At 39.9% G+C, this 22,973-nt stretch overlaps 4 protein-coding genes across 4 annotated transcripts in view; 1 reads left to right on the forward strand and 3 right to left on the reverse strand.

The window, feature by feature from the left end:
• Positions 1-22,973, forward strand: part of LOC124644822 (otoferlin-like) — a 154,704-nt gene that overhangs the window by 30,936 nt on the left and 100,795 nt on the right. The window contains exons 2-3 of the mRNA XM_047184420.1: positions 4,165-4,223; positions 22,776-22,964. Of these exons, the coding sequence (XP_047040376.1) occupies positions 4,165-4,223; positions 22,776-22,964 (248 nt within the window). The remainder of the gene's footprint in view (positions 1-4,164; positions 4,224-22,775; positions 22,965-22,973) is intronic.
• Positions 11,697-12,893, reverse strand: LOC124644825 (protein ABHD11-like). The gene is made up of 3 exons (XM_047184422.1): positions 12,483-12,893; positions 11,921-12,294; positions 11,697-11,844 (listed from the first exon to the last, which is right to left on the reverse strand). Exons 1-3 carry the CDS (start codon positions 12,891-12,893, stop codon positions 11,697-11,699), a joined length of 933 nt encoding a protein of 310 aa, XP_047040378.1.
• On the reverse strand, positions 14,738-15,822 carry LOC124644826 (protein ABHD11-like). Its single transcript, XM_047184423.1, has 3 exons — positions 15,418-15,822; positions 14,966-15,339; positions 14,738-14,885 (listed from the first exon to the last, which is right to left on the reverse strand). Exons 1-3 carry the CDS (start codon positions 15,820-15,822, stop codon positions 14,738-14,740), a joined length of 927 nt encoding a protein of 308 aa, XP_047040379.1.
• LOC124644824 (protein ABHD11-like) lies at positions 16,786-18,298 on the reverse strand. The gene is made up of 3 exons (XM_047184421.1): positions 17,885-18,298; positions 17,276-17,643; positions 16,786-17,046 (listed from the first exon to the last, which is right to left on the reverse strand). The coding sequence occupies exons 1-3, from the start codon at positions 18,296-18,298 to the stop codon at positions 16,890-16,892; spliced, it is 939 nt and encodes a 312-aa protein (XP_047040377.1). The 3' UTR covers positions 16,786-16,889.

Below are 22,973 nucleotides of genomic sequence, written 5' to 3' on the forward strand. Positions count from 1 at the left end.
TGCGCCGCTGCCTATTATCCTACTAATGAAGGATGTGTGTAAATTACAGGAATATTATATTTTACGAGTATTTACTTTTTAAAGCCTTGTCTCTATGCAGCTACCTATGCATTTATCGACCATTGGGGGAAGCGGGATTGTTCGAAAGAGATATCGCGGCCTTGGTACATAAAGGGCTTAGGAAGGAACATGATAAGTTTTAGTCAGTAAAAGCCTGACACTCCCTCATGCTGCACCCACGGTCATTTGAACGTCTTTTGTAGTCGGTACAGGTGGTCGGAAGCCAAGAAGTTTGACTGATACCAAGTGGTATGTGCTTGCCCGTGAAACTGGGTTGAAGAGGTTAGATGAGCAGTAATACTCACCTGCAACCAGTAAGACTGGAAGCCGACCATCTATAACCTATGGATGATGCTGACGATTTCCAAAACAGAATGATACTTACACCTACTACCAAGTAGCCAGTCGGTTTTAGCCTAAATTAACACAATTACTAGGCTTCAGAATATTGTATTCGTGTGGTTAATAACATAATTAGCAGTAATTGTCTACAATAATGAGGGTGCATCACGTACGTAAGTCACGTGGCCGTATTGAATGGACGGAGTGCCACCGAGTCTAATGTCTGATACGCGTGAAATACCTACTTACAGCTGATCAATAAATTATCCTGTTTTTTGGACTTTACTATCGGGAAATAGAACACTGATGTTTCTAATTGAAGATACAACCACTGATTGAATTTCCCCATTTTCAAATGATGACAATGATAATGTGTGACAAAGGAATCGTTATTTAATAATTAAATATTTATTTTACTTCTGCATACTATCATAACATTGTGTCCGAAAGATTACACTTCGAGTACAAAAATGAAGAACCAATCTTATACTTACATTACCTATGTAAGTCAGTCAATTTATCCCCAAGAGGGGGGTGCTATTAACTTATTATAATCTTATGCAAAGAAACCTGTCTTTTGCAGTAGCGAGGAACGGTGAACAAAAGTTTATAGAACATAAATTAAATTGGCCAAATTAATTAGGTCCGGTGAAATTGTTGCGACGAGTGTTTGTGGCGTTGCTCAGCAGTAGCGACGAGCGAGTTAAATATTATGTTATAATCACTTCAATCATTTGAGTGAGTCGTGGTGGCCTAGTGGGTAAATAACCAACCTCTCAAGTATGAGGGCGCGGGTTCGATTCCAGGTCAGGCAAGTACCAATGCAACTTTTATAAGTTTGTATGTACTTTCTAAGTATATCTTAGACACCAATGACTGTGTTTCGGATGGTATGTTAAACTATAGGTCCCGGCTGTCATTGAACATCTTTGACAGTCGTTACGGGTAGTCAGAAGCCAGTAAGTCTGACACCAGTCTAACCAAGGGGTATTGGGTTGCCCGGGTAACTGGGTTGAGGAGGTCAAATAGGCAGCCGCTTCTTGTAAAGCACTGGTACTCAGCTGAACTAGACTGGAAGCCGACCCCAACATAGTTGGAAAAAGGCTCGGAGGATGACGAATCGCGTCAATCATTTATCCAATATTTTTTTATTTTATGGAAGAGGTACTAATGTAGGGCAATTAAAATAAAAAGGGGTGCGATTCAAAATATTTTTATTCATCTGAAGCCCATTATCACCGACAACATAAACGAATTTTTTTCTTAAAACAACTGTTTACTTTGATTGTGAAAATTCAAAGTAAACACTCGTTTTAAGAAAACTGATGTTTTTTGCCGTTGTTCTAAGACGCTTGGGAAACTTACTTTACGTCATTTTACTTTAGACTGCGTTCGCTTTGTAGACATTGCATTATTTCAAAACTGTATTTAAGCTCTCTCTGAAAATGACATTTGCAAAACAAAGATGGACTTTTCCCGCTAAAAAGAACAATCACGAAGTAATTTAACCTACTTCTATACTACACAATTTAATATCTATGATGTTCGTCTTAGAAAATGTTGTGAAAAACCGGCCAATTGCGAGTCGAACTCGCGCACGTAGGGTTCCGTACCATCTAAACTAATATTCTATATATATTTATGGATATCGAGCAAAAATTTGCAAAAAATCACGTTTGTTGTATGGGAGCCCGAAATATTTATTTTATTCTAGTTTTCAGTATTTGTTGTAATAGCGGCAACAGAAATACATCATCTGTGAAAATTTCAACTCTTTAACTATCACGGTTCGTGAGATACAGCCTGGTGACAGACGGACGGATGGACGGACGGACGGACGGAGGAGCGAAAACAATAAGGTCCCGTTTTACCCTTTGGGTACGGAACCCTAAAAATGACATTACTCATTTGCGCAAGTTTTTGAATTTTAATTTTGTGTTCCCTTAACGTTGGCCTGAAGTTTAGCTAGGGTCTTATGAGTGACCTCAATATTTAATGGAGATGAATAGTTGTTTGCTGGGCCCGTACCTTTTGACATTACTAAGGCAGCCATTATAAATCCTGGCTGGACTGTTTCGCCAACCATTAAGTTAATTTGTAGGAAAACCTTTAAAATATCTTTTAAGGTTTATCGTACCTGTTCACAAGTTATTTAGGGTCAAAACAATATGTTTTCTGCTTCCATTCGTCTCAAACAGATGTCATAAAAAACCATGTAAAATCTACAGAATATTAATCAAAACTTATACGGCAGAATATAAGTATTTACCTACCTTTTTCAAAATTCAAGTAGACGATACAGATCAAGCATAAACTCTGCCAACTATGCTACTAAATTACGGTTAATTTCTTTGAATAACTATCTCTTACTACCAATAAAATATAATAAAATAGTAGTACGCTGTACAATAACAAAGCCGCTATGTCCCTAGTTAAGGACATGTATTTTCATTAGGGCAAACACCACGGTGGAATCCATTTTAATTCGTAAATTATTCAATAGAAATCTGGCACTCGGGCTGCTACACAAATTAAAGCAATTTAAGACAATATTTAATGTTTGAACCACGAAAGCATTTACCAAGTATATAAGTCAGATCTAATGTATTGTCACATGTACATATACTATGCACCTATGTATTATTTTATAATATCTACTAGTCATAGAAAAAAATCTATTTAAAAAAAGGTCCCGACGAATTCAGAACCTGCTCCTTTTTTGAAGTCGGTTTAAAATGTCCGATGATCTATACTATGCTATTCGATATTGCGTTTTTTTTTTTAATATTCGTGTCGACAAAAAATTTGATGCGATTTTCACGTCTCGTCGTAACCCACACAAATCTGACCGCCCAGTCTACGTGCGGTGAATTTACAAAAAAAAAAAATACTGCTGTAATACGTTTGTGGACAAGAAAACAAGCAAGCAAATGAAACAAAATATTTGTTACTTGTCCTATCTATCTATATGTATCTATAGCTCAACTATTAGATTACTGTTAAAAGTTCACTAACTCTTGTTTTCGCGACTTTTGAAATTGCATTAAAGGATTTTCAACAAAACATTCTAAGAAATGAATAAATGTAGTTGTAACCTTTATTGAACGGAACAAAGAAAAATTCATTAAAAAAAAATCTAATAGGTCTATGAGAACTTCAAACTAGTTGCACGGTTCCAAAGAATGGGTCGCAGGGAAGAGAACCGGCCAGAAATTCCACTGATATTCTTTTCAAAAATGACAGTTATTTACAGAAGTTTTCAAACGGAATGTAGTTATAATAACACGTTAACCAGATTAACAAAGATTACTTCTCGTTTAGTTTACTCTATTCCCTTTAATTACGTACATATGTGCATTCAATTTCATTTAATGACCCTTGTGACCCGAGTTTACACTTTTATCCTGAAGCATAAGTGATTATTCTGCTTCCTTCAGAAACAAGCGATTAAGAAAATCCCCTATATTATTGTGAGTAGATTTCAAAGCACTGCGGAAACATAAGGCTCAGTGTTAGCTAAGATTGACTAATTTGTTAACTCTTTTCAATGAAGAGGTTGTAAAACTTTCGGTTTTTACACATGTTTATAAACAATCGGGAGTTAAAGACGTTGCTACATAAAAATGTACGATATTTTTTTGTTTAGCAAAAATAAACACGCAAAATATTTTAGTAAGCGTATTTCCTCTCGCCGCGCATTGAGCTTGATCTCAAGACCGTATTGTCTTACAGATTATTCACTAATGACAGTCTTTGTTCCAGGATCTAACAAGTACTCATCCGTGCTGCTACACGCGGATGAGATCATCTTCGTCAACCAGGTACGTCAATTTCATAATTATAGTATAAGTTCGTACAAAAATATTGTTCCAGGTTTGAGTTTATATAAAAGTTGAAGATCCTTGTCTAAGGGTTAGTCAGCAGCCACCAGTCTTGCCCACGGATTGCCCAGGTACTTGGTTGGAGGTGGTCAGATTGGCAGTCGCTCCATGTAAAACACGTAGGTACTCAGCTGCATCCAGGACCACAACATAAATTGGCAAAGGCTAAGCAGATGGTTACAATAATTGAAAACGTAATTTATATTAACTAAATCTAATGATAACCTGTCTAAAGTCTTATTTTTCACAGGAAAAAGGACAAAATAAAGTAAGTATAGACACCAATGACTGTGTTTCGGATGGCACGTTAAACTGTAGGTCCCGGCTGTCATTGAACATCCTTGGCAGTCGTTACGGGTAGTCAGAAGCCAGTAAATCTGACACCAGTCTAACCAAGGGGTATCGGGTTGCCCGGGTAACTGGGTTGAGGAGGTCAGATAGGCAGTCGCTTCTTGTAAAGCACTGGTACTCAGCTGAATCCGGTTAGACTGGAAGCCGACCCCAACATAGTTTGGGAAAAAGGCTCGGAGGATGAAACTCAATAGGATTAAAATTATTTGTACTCCAATTCCATTTGGTAGAACATAGAGCTCTGACATGTTTCTTTAATTCTAAGACCGTTCTGTACACCTATGCTCACAAATAAATACATCGAATTGAATTGAAAATACTTTTACTTTGTTTATGAAGCCAAACATCTTCAAGTACATAAATATTGTTTCCCCAGATACGTACCTAGTTTTGAAACTGTTTTTACAAGGGATTTAAGAGAGCACCTGTAGAGCTAGACTCAACAGCTTTCAACATTTCCGCAAAAGCTTGTAAGCCTGTAAAGTTTAAGAGAAAAGCTACAAAGTGCTTTCATTGGGGCTTTTCTGAATTTTAAATAAGACACTCAGTTGCTTTTCTAATAAAACTATTAATACATATAACTGTTGGACTTGCATTTTAAAATTAAATATTCAATGTAATAATTATTAAATAATATTTATATTAACATGGAAATAAATTATTTTTATTCAAAACTAGTTTTCGCTAACCGTTTCATATCATTTCACTACCATTTAGAAATTAGTTTAACTTAATTTGCTACAGGAAATAAGATAGGAAAATAGTGTAAATCCATACTATCTGTAGGTGATACAAGAAGTAATTTCCTGGAATTGCATTGTGCTCTCGAATGCCCTCGGTCCTCAGTACACAGTGGTGCACTTTAGTACCGAGTTGCATTCTGCAGTACGTGACTTGATCATGGTTGCTATTGCTTGGATACTGCGTAAACTAAAAGTAGCTACACTACAAACTTTAAGTCAGCCGATAGTCGGTTCTATGCCTGTTTTCACCATCAATCTCTTAACGTTTCCCTAATAAGTATCACTTAGAACAGGGGCTACCCCAATAATATTCTTCCGCACTCCCGACGTGTGCTGGCCCGCCAGATGTTCGAAGGTGGGCCCCTTCACTCTCTGTGGCCGTCATCCAGCGGCCACAGTGAACTCAACTAAGAGAGGCGCCACCGTCTCGAGGTTTGATTCTGTTCGGACGACAGACACCCCTAGTCTATCGCCCGCAGGCCGCGCCTTATGGTGGCCGGCGATCAGCCAACCTGCGACGCCCACCACGTCTGCTACGGGCAATGAGAGAGGTAACAGCTTCTCTGTCCGTTTCCGCTATTTCCTTTGCGACCATCATATCCTCGCAAAAGGAGGCGACACCATTCCACCCTTCTTCGCTGTCGACCATGCAGGACACGACAGCCGGCAGCGAAAGATTTTCAAACATCTACTACCTGGGCACTCCACCAACGTATGTAGCGCCGAGTCTTCGCTGACAAGTGAACCCAGGAAATGCTGATTCCTCTGCTGTGTAGCTATATAAATCTTCATTAGGTAGAGTGCCACTTGCTTGAGACCAATTACATAAAGTTCCACAATGAAATAACGCAAAGTTTTTGGCTTAAAATCTGGAACTAATCTTAATGGTTCAGCTGCACACTGATGAAATGATTCAATGTGAGATTCGATTGCAAGGCTCTTTTTCCATGTTTTCCAGGTCACTTTTAGTTCGTCTGACCATCTTCACGAATGGCTATCAAGGTCTACATTTAGTCCCATGGCCCGAAAAGAATCTTCAATTGTCGGGTCTATTTTATTTTCACTGACTATTTTATTAATATCCATTGTGTTGATTTTATAGAAATCTCTTTATTACGAATGCGGAGGTGCACTCATTATATTCCTTTTCTCTCATTCAGTTCACTATTGCTGTTTTCTGAAACTAAATTTTCGATGACGCAAAACCTTTGACAATGACTATGTAACTGCCTGCACTTAAATGGGCTGGAAATGAAGTTAAAATATAACTTTCCCACTCAAAGATATGAGATCTGTCGTTGCAATAAAATTTGATATCACATCAAACGTTTGGGATGGCACGCAAATCGGAGTTACCCCGGTTTGATGCATTTTCAAAAACTTTCGGTGTGCAATACAGATACCTAACATTGTTGAAAAGGTAAATAAGTTAGATACACGTTTTGATATGCTGTTGCCGATAAGAGCATCACTTACGTAAAAACTAAGTTATTTTTAAGATAAATTGTGTAAACTAACGTTTCTCTTTTCCTTTCATTTAGAGTAGTCGCGCATTACAGACCAAACAGTTGGCCCAATGTTTATCTAAAATTGTTTTTGTAAGAAAATCTTGATTCCAATCAAAGTTATTATAATAAACGGTCTTATACCGGCTAAATATCTTACCTTCGTAAAGTGCGGCGTGCGCACTACCATTTAGCTTCATGCTGATTTATGAGCCCAAACAAAAATCGGCCACTAAAAGTTTGCAGTGCGAAATTGTGTGAACTTACGTTTATATTTACCGTAGATCCACAGGCATTGTCGACAGATGTATGTCTGAACTTACTATGTGGTTTAATAGTTAGGCGTACTTAATAAACTATGTAAAACATTTAAAAGTTGTAGTTTTATTACCGGGCTCTTAATTTAGGTTGTGAAGAGAATGTTAATTAAGTTTTTCCATTTCAAATGGAGAATTAGGATCTAATTAAAGAATGAGATCAAGTACTTAACTAAATAGGTAGGTAGTGGGGCTAGATAAATTAATTATGCCTACGTACACCACCCACTACTAAAATTGTACCTGTAGGTATATTTTTGTCGTGTAGCTATTCGAATTTTGATATCTTTATGTAGGAACATAGCCGTCCCACGGTTTCACCTGCGTCCCGTTTGAACTATTGCCCGTACCGGGATAAAATATAACCTATGTTACTGGGAAATAGTGAAACCTAGGGTTTCCAACCGTGAAATATTTTTTCAAATAGGTTCATTAGTTTCGGCGTCTTTAGGGCACAAGCAAATAAAGAAGGAATAAAATGTGTTCTCTTCATTACTTATATTAGAATAGAATATTGAGATGACATCTGTACCATATTTCTTGGTACGATAATCTTATGTCATACTAGTAAGTCCTCCCTTACTTGACCCTTTTATGTTTCCTACTTAGCCATGCCTTCTGCAATCAATAATAATTAGTGATAGCTTTCTTTCACTGGTTGTTTCTTTCAAGACATCATTAGTAGAACTCGGAACAGAATTGTACCGTAATTATCATTCCGCATGTCATGTATACCAATATCTAGGCGCAGCAAAAACTGTTAGAAAAGGTATAGTTTTTGAGCTCATTTGTTACTAATAGTATGTTAGGCCAGTTCAAGAGGTACGAGATGACAAACGATATGTAGCAAAACGGGAGTCTTTTGATTTTTTTATTTATTTATATCCAAGTCTTTTGATAAAGCTATCTATGTGATTCAAGATTCTGAGAACACTGTTACGCTTCGGTCCCTTGATAAAATATGTTCTTCATATTTGAGTAAGTACGTAAGTTTGATTTGCGAGACAATATTTTGAATGTCAGAACCTTTTTTATCGATGGCAAAAATCATCAAATGAGCGGTGAGGGAGTGTCAGACTTTTACTGACTAAAATTCGAGTAATCGCGAAATAGGCTTCGCTAAAGTTTCAACGTCAACTTGCAAAGAGTCACCACGGGTTGTCACGGGCTCCTCACGCCAGATGTTTTCGTGGCTTTCGTGAGATCACTATAGCTATTGTAATTAACTGTACCTACTAGCGAATGCCCATTCATGTTGTTTGGTAAAAAATTGGTAACCGCATAAAAAAAATGGCGTTTAAAATAAGCGCGACAGATGTTGCCGCTGGGAATGTGTCTCACTTATAAGCTCGGTTTTCACCGCCAGTGTGAAAGCGACGTAACGTGTCAGTGAGACCCGCCCCCTAATAATTAACGGTAGCCACGGTTAAGACGAGGGTGGGTAAACTTCAACCTCTCAGTTACTTGGGATTTGGTTATGACTTGTAATTTTACTGTTGCAGTAGTTTGTTCTCCCTCTGGGAGTGAAGCTTGCAACACAAGCTACTTCTAACTTGTCTTCGCTTTTCATGAGTAGCTTTTGTTCACAACTAAACATGAAAAGGGTACGTTAAATCTTTAAAATGAGTAGCTTTCACGCAGTTAGGTTTTGACACATGATTTGAGTTTGTAAAATATCAGTTAGAAATGAAGTGTTGTAATAAATAAGTTCTACCAATATTCAAGTAAAATACAGTACCTAATAGTAACGGCACATCATCATCATCACCATCATGATCATCAGCCTTTCGAAGTCCACTGCTGGACATAGGCCTCTCCAAGTGCACGCCACTGAGTAACGGCACACGAGTACATTATTACTGCATATAGCGGAGACATATAACGGAGTTAATAGATCACTTGTGAGCTATATATCTACTTCGTTATCTGTCAGGCTAATTGCGTTTCAGCTCCGAATATTATTTGCATCTGCACTGAATATCTGAATAAATGAACATCTAATAGGTAATGGTAAAGTAAACCAAGTGTTTGACGTTCTCAACACGTCGATTCAATTAAAGAAATCAAAGCTCTTTTAGACCACTGGGTAAATTGCCCTGAAGGTTTTTGATTGCTTCTCAAAACACCGAGGTTGGTTTCACAGGTCCCGGATAGAAATATCTGGCAGAAATTATAAGAAGCCTCTATCTGGCAGATAACATTAACTATCAGATACTAACTGACACTACCGGTTTCCAGTGAAACCGTCCGTAAATGATGATTAATTTATTTAATGTAACCCATAATTGTTGAGTGTACTCAATTGTTGGTGAGCCAAATAAATAAAATAAATAAATTAATTAACAGAAATCATTGAATAGAAAATTTTAAATGAAATGAAACAGAAATCTTTCAGAATGTTTTCTTACATTCAAGAACATAATAATGCAAGCATTTTATGGGGGCTAAAATAACGCCATATATCGCGCAAAGATTCAACGGACAGGTTTTATAGCTAACAAATAGGATTCGAGGCTTGCAGTCAAAGCCGGTACAAGCCCCGCCTTATGAATATTTATGACCGATACCGAAATAGTTAATTATTATTGCGGATTTTACTGAATTGGTAATTTCATAGATATTTTATAAACTACTAGCGATCCGCCCCGGTTTCGCACGGGTGCAATGCTCCACTATTTAATTAATGTTAAGATGCATATAAACCTTCCTCTTGAAACACTTTATGTGATCAAAAAACAGTATGAAAATCGGTTGCGTAGTTTTGAAGGTTTAAGCGTACAATGGGATTTAGAAAAGGCGACTTTGTTTTATACTACCAATGAAGCGATGTACGTTCAGAAAAAAACTGATTAAACTTCAATCTAGACTCACATAATAAAGAGGTATAATTTTTTTGTACCCTAACTGGTCCGAAACTATTGAATCGATTTGAAAAAATCTTTATTTGATATAAAATACATAAATTATAATCTCGATGCTATATGGACAGATAACAGATCTATAAATTCAAACTTTCTGCAATAACCTGAATTTATTAGACCAATATCGTACCACTTATCCTTTTCATCAGCAATATTTGCAACCATTAACTTTTCGTTCATAAGTATAGTAATTTACAAGACTTCCTTTTAACTTCGTTCTCGAAGGGCTCAGAAGCCGTTTGAACAGACAATGCTAAGAGACAGCTAATAAACAAAGTAATTATTCTTGGGGTCCATCACGAAAGCACGTGATTTGTATACAAAAATTGGCGAAATATTAACTAACGTAAACAACGGGAACGGTTTGTGGGAAACAAAATAAAATATAAAACAAGAAAATTGGGTAGCTAAGGGTAAGTAAGCTTTTTGACATATGTTTTTTCGTGATCGATAGAATAGAAAAGAATTCGTATTACCCAAGCCCCTTGGGGGAAAACGCTGGTTAAAGCTAGTTTTCTGCAAAAGATTTAAAAAACTATGGCTGCTTTACACAAAAATGTATTCTATTTCCATGCCTATCTTACTGTTTACAGCACAAAAGTCTCCACCGGTCTTCACACAGATTTTCAAGTGACGAGTATTGATCAATGACACTCTTCCTTTTGAACTCGAGCCACACGACACAAGTTTCTGGCTCAACGTCAACAGCCACAATGTAAAGTTACTTTTTAGGGTTCCGTACCCAAAAGGTAAAACGGGACCCTATTACTTTCGCTGTCCGTCCGTCTGTCACCAGGCTGTATCTCATGAACCATGATAGTTAGAGAGCTGAAATTTTCACAGATGATGTATTTCTGTTGACGCTATAACAACAAATACTGAAAACTAGAATTAAATGTATATTTTGGGGGCTCCCATACAACAAACGTGATTATTTTGTCCGTTTTATAAATAATAGTATGGAACGCTACGTGCTCGAGTCCGTTTCGCACTTGGCCGGTTTTTGTCAATAAATATTATAAAAAAAATATTTTGTGGTCTGTAGGCCTCTTGTCTGACGCTTCAGATCCTCGCTTGAAAAGCCAGGAGTCCTGCAGTAACCGCACAGATCTGTTGTTGTAAGCCGATGGCTCTTTATTATTGAAGGCCCGGATCGATCCGGATAAACCGGACTTGCGGCCGGAATACAGGATTTATACAAACAGAACCAAATATCCCGTGTTTCATAGGCTCGTAGAGTATTCTGAATATTAAAATTTTAGTAGCCCGGCTGTGAAGTACAGGAGTGCAAATATCAGAAGATACGTTAATTAAATTAATTGGATCTGGAAGACGTAATCATGTGTTTTTAACTATATTGAAGTTAACAGGTTTTGCGCTCAATTATAAAACTCCTGACCAAAGAAGGCATTCAAAACTAGTTTTGTAGTTAAGCTGTCTGAGGGATGTATGGTCCAAAACAATTAAAAAGCTTAGAAAGGATGACAAATAAAAATACGATTGTTCAATTTCTTTGGCATTCATTTTATAATAAATAAAAACCAGTAACAATCACTAAAAAGCACTATGCTTGGGCTTATCTTTTGTCACCCTCGGCTAAAAATTGTATAACCATATTGAAAAAGGTAGTTGGATCCTGAACATGCAGATTGTGGCCGACGTCTTCTATGTACCGCAGAACAGCTTTGGGAAAAAACTGTCTGATCCCGGTTATGTCTTCAGGTCTGAAATAAATAGTTATTGCTTTAACTTTCTCGTATACAGTCAACGAATAGGTGGCCAATTTAATATAAGCCTTACGGAATAAAGCTTGATTCAGAACCGCCGATGAATAACACAGGACCCTCGAAAGTTCTTCCTCTCAAAGCCTCTGTAGGAAAATCAGCGACGTGATGAAAATCCTTCAATAAGGTCTGAACATTGCACTCCCATCCGAAAGTATTATTAGGCAACTTTCCAATATTCCTTAACACGAAATACATGCTTTCTTCGCGTTTGAATAAATGGTGTTTTAGTATTATAGATTTAGCTTGCATTCGTGCACTAGCCAAATCTTTCCCTTTAAAGTCCATGGCCGACATTACTTCTAAGACATGCGGAAAGAATTTTTTTAGGCTTTCGCAGGTCGAGACCGGTGATATATCTATTATGATCTGCCTTGCTATTTTGGATGGCTGCAAACAAAAATATGTATGAGACTGAAAGAAGCTTCAAATGGAATGTTATATTTCGTCCTCCTGTCGATATCGATGGAGCTATCCTTGCATCGGCATGAGGAACCCGCCGAGGCAGTGTCTCATGAAAATAGAATCCTTAATTGAACAAGCCCGTGGATACTGTGGATTCCAAATCACAATCATACCTCTGTCAAGGCCAAGACCATTGCAGTTCTGCCTCCCATGCTGTGGCCCATAATGACACTTTTTTTAATATGTAACTTTTTTATTAGCTTGCAGACATCAGCTGCCAGGTCGAGGTAGGTATGGGAATCAGTGTGGGGGCTCCCGCCATGGTTACGAGCGTCCACTGCTATCACAGTTCTATATGTGTGACATGCTATTCTATTACTGACGGTGTGCCAATTTCTCTTGCCGCCCAGGAAGCCATGGAGCACTATTATAGGCACAGTATCAGGTGTTAGACTGGGACCATACACCTTATACACCAGATCCACCGCTTTCGCTCTACTTAGATCTGTACAAGTCCTAAGTCTTCTTTTGAAACCTACACAATGATTTAGTCTTAAAGCATTTATTGCTAATTGAGTATTCATTTCGTATCCATCTTTATTAACAAAAAAGTGAAATTTACTTGATTTTATAACACGAAATTATTAACTTGCAAATTTTCTTAAGCCAAAGTAAATGTCAAATTGCAATTTTATGCCATATGTGGCCATATGTCATGTGCTCTGACCAGCGATCATCAATTTGTAATTCTATATCTATGGCTAAGTAATGTGTAGGTTATTTGACGGTATTAAAGCATTCGATAAGCTGGACGCGAAGGTTTTCCATTCACATGACCTTAAACTGGCTACAAAAATGTAGGTCTTCATGGCGATCGTACTGCTCAACATCTTATACTCCGCTGAAACGTGGACCGTTTACCGTCGGTATATTAGCACACTTGATCACTTCCCCCTCAAATGCTTACGCAAAATAAGGAAGATCCTACTGTTCGACTGTGTACGGGACACCGAAGTTCGGCGGCTAGCCAAAGTTGGTGGCATTGAAACTTACCGATAGCGTGGGTCACATGTCACGCATGGCGGACGAGCGATTGGCTAAGCGCATCTTTTACTCTGAATTGAAGGAGGGCAAAAGAAAACCAGGTGGGTAATTCCTCCGCTATAAAGATGTACTTAAACGTCACATGAAAAATGTAACATTGACCCTCACAAAGGGAAAGGCTAGCTGCAAAAAGGCCTGAGAAGAGATCTCCGGTCAAAAACAAAGTCTATAAAGTACGACTTTGAGGAACATCGTCGATTAGACCTCAGCTCTAGACATGACGAACTAAAGCCCGACCATCTCCGGCGATCAGTTATAATTATAATGACGGTGTGCTCTAATGCCCACAATGTGCGTTGACTTCAAATAAAAGAGGGTACTGCAGTCATATGAGAGCAGATCAGCGCAGGTGTCACTGCAGTCACAATGGCCGAAAACAGTCTGGAGTAATCATAACGTAACATAAAACACGGTACGGCTTAATTTTGCAAGTTTGCCTCAAGTACTTACTCAAATAGATGATGATAGATAAAAAACATACACGGCCTTCGTTCTTCCTCAAATTATAAATTTTGGTTAAGGAATTCTAGATTATAATTACTCCTTGACTATCTTTCCAGAGTAGAGTTGACTGCTCGTTGGTCTAGTGGTCGCAAGCGCGGCTGCTGGGCTCGAGGTCTCGGGTTCGATTTCCGGGTCGGGCCGAAATCGCTTTGTGGGTTTTCTTAAGCTTTCACAAGGCAGCCCGTAGTCTGGAAGTTGGTGATTGATTCACCCGTGCATCGGAGAGCACGTAAATGTCGGTCCTGCGCCTGATCTATTTCCGGTCGTGTCGAATTGCCGTCCCATCGGGTTATGAGAGTGAAGAAATAGGGAGTGCACCTGTGTCTGCGCAAATGCTCGTGCACTATAATATGTCCTGCGCAGCTGGCTGATCTCCTTAAATGAGAACAGCCGCCGTGGCCGAAATCGGCCGTGGACGCCATATAAATGATAACACAAGTTGAATAAATGTTGACAACGTTAAAACTTTAATCGATGTTCAAGACAGAAAATATCCAGCAGGCTCAGATATATTGGTCGCACTCATACGTATTTATTTAGGAGGGGTTAGTGGTTTAATAACGTTTAGGACTCGATGAACAGGTTACAAGACATTATTAAGGCGAGCTGAAATACGTTTACACTAAATGTCCGCCAAATATAGTTTGAAATTGTGAACCGGAGGTAGTCAATAGGGGACTATTACAACAAAATACTGGCTCACCTCATTCAAAGCATTCAACATGACTATCCTACCTCCAATGCTGTGGCCAACAAGAATACCTTTGTTGACAGCGAACTTCTTTATTAGATCGATATCTTAAAAGCACTAAGCTTGAGCTTATCTCTTTTCAACGTCCGCTAAAAATTGTACAACCATATTAAAAAAGGCATTTGGGTCTTCAGCATGCACGTTGTGACCGACATTTGGAATGTAGCGCAGAACGGCTTTGGGAAACAACTGTTTGATCCCGGTTATGTCTCCAGGTCTGAAATAAATCGTACAATTATTGCTTTGACTTTCTCATTTACAGTCAACGAATAGAAAGATGACAGTTATAAAGCTCACGGAATAAAGCTCGATTCAGAACCGCCGATGAATAGCACAGGACCCTCGAAAGTTTTTCCACTCAAAACGTCTTTAGGAAAATCGGCGATGTGATGAAAATCCCTCTTTAATGTTGGAACATTGCACTTCCATCCGTAAGTATTATTAGGTAACCTCCCAATATTCATTAAGATGAAGTAGACGCTTTCTGGATGTTCGAATAAATCGTTTTTCAGTATTACATTTTTGGCTTCCTTTTGTGCATTAACCAAATCTTTCCCTTTAAAGTCGACAGAAGCCATTACTTCTAAGACCTTCGGAAAGAAATCTTTTAAACCAGTTGTGGTCGTGACCGGTGATATATCAGCTATGACCTGACTTGTTATTTTGGATGGCTGCAAACAAAAATATGTATGAAACTGAAGAATGTTTTATTACTTCTTAAATGCTCGTGGAACACCGCACAATCATACCTCTGACAAGGATAAAACCATTGCAGTTCTTCCTCCCATGCTGTGGCCGATAATGATGCTTTTCTTAATAGCTAACTTTGTTATAAGTTTAGAGACATCAGCTGCTAAGTCGAGGTAGTTATGGGAATCAGCGTGTGGGCTGTCGCCATGGTTACGAGCGTCCACTGCTATCACAGATCTGTTTGTGTGCGAGGTTATTCTATTACACATGCTCTGCCAATTTCTCATGCTGCCCAGAAAACCATGGAGGACTATTATAGGCACAGTATCAGGTGTTAGACTGGGACCATAGACTTTATACACTAGATCCACCGCTTTCGATTTGTTTAGAATCGTCCTTATTATTCCTTTGAAACCTACATATTGATTTAGTTTTAAGGCATTTGTTCCTATTTGAGTATTCATTTCATGTTCATGGTTATTCACAAAAAAGCGAAATTTATTTAATTTGATTATTACATAAATAATTAATAAATAATTTTCTTAGGCCAAAACCAATATCAAAATGTAAATAACTATCAAAATATCAAATTAAAATGTTATGTCATATGTCATGTGCTCTGACCAGCGATCATTAATTTATAATTCTATATCTATGGTTAAGTACTGTGTAGGTTATTTGAGAAGGTTTTTTTATCTTACCAGTTTATATTCAACCCTTTAAAAATTACCTACTCCCAGTCGCCAGTCAGATTAGTTCTGCATTAGGGAACTATGGGAGATGGGTAGGACAAGTTTGCAGTTTGCCTCAAGTACCCTACTCGGATAGTCTTCCAGCCCGCCTGCTGCTTCAAGAGCTGCTCTGCTTCGCTGTGTCCCGTTCTGCTCACTGCTATGCTCCGCTATGTCCCCCCGTTTTGCTCTGGACAGTGTCAGTTAACACCCATGCTGAAATATTGTTCTTCTCATCTCCACTTTGGTAGAGCTAAGCGTTGTATACTTTTTCCTGAGGCACCCATTCTCTGCCGGCGTTGTGGGATTGTTTGAAAGAGTTAGCGCATTTATGGTACATAAAGGTCCAGAAAGGACGTGGTGGGTCTTAGTAATAGTCTGACACTCCCTCACACTGTGCTCACAGCGGGTCTCTTTGTCAGTCATTCGTTTGATGATCTTCCAAATGATAAATTTTGATTATTTTGGATTAAGATTATTCCTTGTCTTCTTAGGGTTGATAAAAAAATAATAGCAATAATAAAACAAGTTGACAACGTTAGAACTTTAATAGAAATCCAAATTCCAGCATACAAAATATCCAGCAAGCATATTTTGGACGCACTCGTATTTATTTATTTACATTTCAACTATCTGCTTTGTCTATGCTAAAATGACAAACTATTTTTTTGAATGCGTTACTTATTTTGCCTGTTAGATTCATTGTACTTACAACGTCGTTAAATTATATTTTTCTTAAATATGTAAATACTTGGACAATTCTTTACGGGAACAGTGAAACTTTTCAGACGTGGCACATGCTAGGCAGTTTGCATCAATGCGTTGTAGTACAAGAATTGCATGACTGTGTCATAGAATGCGTTGGGGTTATGCGCGTGCACATTATGTCCAGCGCCCTGGATGTAGAACAGATGAGCATTCGGAAATAACTGGTGGATCCCAGCCATGTCGTCCGGTCTGAAATCAAAAAGTGGTGCAGAAGATTAAATTCTATGTAGGTTTATAATAAAATAAATGTTCCCCCCTTTCATAGCCTCTATACTCCCTGTAGGTACCAAATTTTTATTGGTTGAGTAATTTCAGCGTGAAAACCGAACAGACCGCTAGACAAAGCTACTTTCTCATAAAAAAATACAATATTATGTACATTGTAGTGAAGTTAATTATAATGTAAATGGGATCTTACGGGAGTGCGTATGACAGCTGGCCGCCCAGGAATAGCGTAGGTCCAAAATATTGTTTGTCAGGCACCGTTGGGAATGACACGATTTTAGATATATTATTCTTCAAAGCTTCAAGATTGTATTTAAATCCTAATTTTGCATCTTTCAATTGACTTATATTCATAAGAATAAGTTGCAGATCCAACTCATTTTGGAACAATCCAGATTCAAGGATTTTGTTTCTAGCAGCTAGTTTAGCTTTGTTTAAATCGATGTCTTTAAATTCGATTTTGGACAAAACATCGATGGTCTTTGGGTAGAAGTCTGCTAAGCCGTTTGGCATGGATACCGGCGAGGCATCTACTACGATCAAACTTGCTACCTTAGATGGCTGTAACAACATAAAAAGATAAGGGATTATTTTATTTTGAGTTCCAGAGTTGAGGAAACAGAGGATTAAGTTGTTCAGTAACTTTTAGGACTTGCAAGTGCTGGTGACAAGACAAGACATTGTGAAGAAGAGCTGAATAACGTTTATACTAAGTGTCCGCAAAATATTACTAGAAGTCGGTATCCAAACTGAGTAACGCAGGCAGCAAATAAAGGACTACTACAACAAAAATCTGGCAAACCTCATTCAAAGCATACAGCATGGCCGTCCTGCCTCCCATGCTGTGGCCAACAAAAATACATTTGTCGACAGCGAACTTCTTTATTAGGATGGACATATCTTCAGCTAGGTCATAGTAGCCATGTGAGAGGTCATAGGGACTGTCGCCATGGTTACGAGCATCCACAGCGACGACCGTCATGTTCGTGTTACCGGCCATCTTCTGACATATGCTCTCCCAATTCTTTTTGGACCCGAGACAGTCATGAAGCACGAAGATCGGTACACTGCTGGACGTCGGACTGGGACCGTGAATTTTATATGCTGAATTCACTGGCCTTGTTTTGTTTCGGATTTGGGTAACACCCAAAACCAGGCTTTTTAAGCCAGTGTGTGGTATAACTCTCACTTTACTGATTTTGTTTAGGACATCCATTCCATGTTTATTTTTGTACCCGGTATAAAAAAAAAAACTGTAAATTTTCTATTCTATTCTTCTTTATAGAACTGTAAATTTTGATAATGAAGTGCTCGATGTGACAAGTTCTTGTCAGTTTGCTAGTTTTTTATTTGATGGTTAGAGAATAATAGGAACTCATTCCTTAACAAAAAGTTTTGACGGTGAAACCAGCTTGTAACATGGATTTCATGAAAGGCTCGTAGGCTTCGTATTCTAGTTCAGGTGCTGAAGGGAGTGTAGGACACACAATTTGAGGACCTCATTCTGTGAATGTGACCCCTGAAAAGAATGCAGATTATAATAATTCTGAATATTGCTGTGAGTCGTATTGGTCCATGTTTTTACTCCCGGGTAGTGTGTTGTTTTTTGTACAGTAAGTAATAAAATTCGACATCTTGCGCACAGTAGTCGCGCTTGGAGACCTTTCGACCAACGATTACTACATAGATAGTAATAGTAAACTGTCTGCCTTACTGCTGATTTTTCCTAAAATCAGACGCTCAAGCACTAATTGATTTGTTCTATGTGACTTTTGGCTCTCGAATTTTAAGTCAAGTCCTATGGAATTTATCGAGAGGATCCAGCTGCTGGGACTGGAGGTGGCCTTGCACAAATCCGAGGCAATGTGCTTTCATGGGCTTCGGAACGCGCCACCTTCAGGCTCCCAAGTCACGGTGGGGGGGGCTACCATCGGCGTCGAGAGGGCGATGAAGTACCTGGGACTCGTCCTCGACGGCCGGTGGAGCTTCGTCGAGCACTTCCGACGTTTGGGCCCCAAACTGGAGAAGGCAGGTGCTGCATTCAAGCGGCTCCTGCCCAACCTGGGAGGCCCAAACGCCCCCTGCCGTAAACTCTACGCGGGGGTCATGCGGTCCATGGCCCTTTACGGGGCCCCGGTATGGGCACGTTCGGCACGGCCGCGGGCTGTGCACTACCTGAACGTGCCCCAAAGGGTGATAGCCATTAGGCTAATCCGGGGGTACCGCACGATCTCCCGCGAAGCAGCTGGCCTACTCGCTGGACTGCCACCGTGGGATCTGGAGGCGAGGGTCTTCTTGCGCCTGTACGACTGGCGCGAGGAGGCTCAGCGCCGGGGAGAAACCCCGTTGCCGCGGCAAGTTGTCGCGCAGCGGGCGGAGCTCCGGCGCGATCTCATGGTGGCCTGGAGGGAGCGACTATCGCAACCCAGTGCAGGGCACGCCACCATCGTGGCGGTAAGTCCCCTCTTTGAGGAGTGGCTCGGGAGGAGTCACGGCGCCCTCACGTACCGCATGACGCAGGTCCTCACCGGACACGGTTGTTTCGGGAGGTACCTGCACCGCATCGGTCGTGAGGAGGCGCCCGGGTGTCACCATTGTGCGGACAGCCCCGAGGACACGGTGGACCACACAGTCCAGGTGTGCCCCGCATGGGAAGGGCACCGCCGGGTCCTCGTCGAGGCTTTGGGCGGCGGCGACCTCTCGCGTCCGGCCCTGGTTCAGGCCATGGTCCGGGGCGAGAGGGAATGGGATGCCGTCGCCTCCTTCTGCGAAGCGGTCATGCTCGAGAAGGAGGAGGCGGAACGCCAGAGAGTTCGCACCTCTCATCCCGGCCGCCGCGCTGGACCAGGTAGACACCATGGGCGCCAGGTGTCGCGAGATGACTCCCGGCCACCGTAGGCGTGGGTCTGTGGGCGGTGAGTTCGGGTGGCTCATCGTCCCTCTGTCTTCCTAGACGACAGACCCGTGTCGACGGCGCGCGTTGTTCCACGCGCTCCTCAAAGAGACGTCAGCAACCCCAGCGGGGCCCAGCAGGGCCAAGGCCTGCCGGGGCTGCGGGTTGTTCGAAAGAGATACCGCGGCCCTGGTACATAAAAGGCCTATGACGGAACACGACGATTTTAGTCAGTAAGAGTCTGACACTCCCTCACCGCTGCTAACCCACAGCGGGAGGGGTCATTTGATGATTTTACGTCGATAAAAAAAAAAAAAAAAAGTCCTATGGAATTTATAGCAGTAGGTAAAATCCCATAAAAATAGGATAACGTGTGAAACTGTCCATATAATAAGTCTCGCCACTCAAGGCTTTTTAATGCACTGCAAATGGTTATCTTAACGAGCTTTGTGTGCACTTATCGTGTGGTCCACTTATCTACCCCATTACTTGGAAATTGCTATGGCAATATTGAAATTGTAAAAGGGTTTTAGACCATTTGGCATAGGTACTGTAGTACCGGGAAATAATTATCTTGCTCAAAATGAAAAACTGATTCGATATCACGACGTTTATTGTTTGGGCTCGAGGGGTGAAGTGACACACTTCAATATAAAAACTTACTCTATGGAACAAATCGAATATATCGGGTGTGTCGTTCATAATCACATTAAATGAAATGCTTTAATATACTGGTTAATATATGTCGATTAATACAAAGAAAAAAGAAATATACGTAAAAATAAAAAAAATGAATTTTTCAAACAAAGTAAATAGAATAAAAATGTGCGAATATTAGAACACCATGTAACAGTCAGTCATTACAAACAAATGAAATTCTCCCTTGAAAACTGACGGCTGTCAACTGATCAAAACGTTCGATACTCCTAACTTTATCTCTGCTTTACACATGATGTTGTAAATTATAAAAACGAAAAATGACTCCTGTGGTCAAACCAGTGAATGGATTAGGTTATTTTTTTTACAATTCGCCATAGAATACCATAAAGTATATGCGATAGGATTTAATGTGATTGTGAACGACACACCCTGTATTTAAAATGATTGCCCGGTCAGTATCAATTTGTGATGAATAAAACCTTACAAATGAAAAAGTTTCTAACTACGTTACAGTACTTAGTTATATTTCTTTATACGTCATGTTAAAATGGCGTCCACGACCGATTTCGGCTACGGCATCATGTAAGGCTCTTTCAATAACATGTTTGTTCCTTCAAGCCAGACGAGTACCAAAATGATCTTTGCAGTCTTTATCAGTAAGCAGTATTAAAGTGATTGCAACCCCTCATTTGCTTTCAGCATCATCATTGTTCAATCAGCTAATGTCTACGTTTAAGAGAAAGCCTAAAGATTTAACATTTGTTTGTTTTTTTCTACTCCAAAAGGCTTCGAAACAACTGCTGCGACATGGAAAATTCTTGCACCGTTAAAGAGCTATTTTATCCGAATACGGGCAGAAGATGCCCCAGCACGCGGGTGAAACCGTGGGAAACCTCCAGTATAATATAATAGAAACATGTAATTTATTGCCAGAGGGTATTATGCTTAGTCAGTGTGCCATTTATCCGAACTGCTACAATAGGCAATGACATATTCATGCAAGCTTTCGACCGAAACGTTTGTAATTAGTCAATGTTTAGGAAACACATGATTTTGATGAATTCATGTGGACATCGAGCTGAATTATGCAGTTCATGCTATAATTACTATTCCTGTTGACAAAACTGAATAATGACTTTCTGTTTATAGGTTCATGAATAAACTGATATGTATGAATGTCATTATTTTATTCGCTTTGCTTTTAATCGTCTGTGCAATCGAAATAGTATGAGTGGTGTCTTTGACGCCAATACTGTAGTAGATAGTCTGATTCTCCCTGTAGACTAATTCCTACAAAACTAAGCCTTCCACTGTTAAGTTTTAATTTCCCCATCTTATCACCAATATAACCAACAAATATAGTATAACAATACCTACTCATTCACTTACAATTCACTAGTTTCTGAAAGCAGCAGTCGTTGTAGCCGCAGCGCTATTTAATTCGACAACCACGTTCCAGCCACTGCATTGTGAATGAAGGAGTTGGTAATAATACCCGATGTCCAGCTCTGACCTTCTCTCATTATTAATAGGTGGTAACTCAGAGATCGTAGCCTACTGAATTCTCTATAGCATTGCATTATTAATGGGCTTTCTTACGAATGTGGGTGATTTCGGTGCGTACTAACTATTTGCGGTTTTATTTGGGCAAATAGGTAGCTATTTACCTTCACGTACTTGGTTAGTAATCTGATTTTCTCTTTTTAAGGATCATTACATAATCATCTCTGTAAGGTCTTCAAGTCTCATCACAGTTGGCTGAGTACCAGTGTTTTACATAGAGTGACAATCTGAGCTACTCCAGCAACCCAGTAATACGGGAAAGTTAATAATCCTTGGTACTGAGGATGTCAGACTTTCTTCCTTTTGACTACCCATAACGACTACCGTTATCTCCAGAGTTTTTTCCCAACTATGTTGGGGACGGCTTCCAGTCTAAGCGGATACCGCTGAGCACCAGTGTTTAACAAGGAGCGACTGCCTATCTGACCTCCTCAATCATATTACCCGGGCAACACAATACCCCTTAACCCATAGCGGCTACCAAAAGTACCAAAGAGGAACATATTCTACTTACTATGTATGTTAGGCTACCAAAATTATTAGGTAGTTCACTAACTTAACCCTATCTTGTCCGCAGCGCTTCGAATGGGCAGTGGTTCGTCCGATAGACCCCGGCGAGGTGGTGACCCTGCACCTGCTGTCGCGTGTCCGCTGGGGGACCCCTCGCGTGCTGGGAGTCTATCGCCTGGGGTTGCAGATCGTAGTCTCTGACGGACAGCTCTCCATCACCGACACGCTCGTCGATGACAGGAATAAACCGGTGCCGGTAAGTCAA

This window comes from Helicoverpa zea, chromosome 31, assembly GCF_022581195.2.
Source record: "Helicoverpa zea isolate HzStark_Cry1AcR chromosome 31, ilHelZeax1.1, whole genome shotgun sequence".
Lineage (NCBI taxonomy): Eukaryota > Metazoa > Arthropoda > Insecta > Lepidoptera > Noctuidae > Helicoverpa > Helicoverpa zea.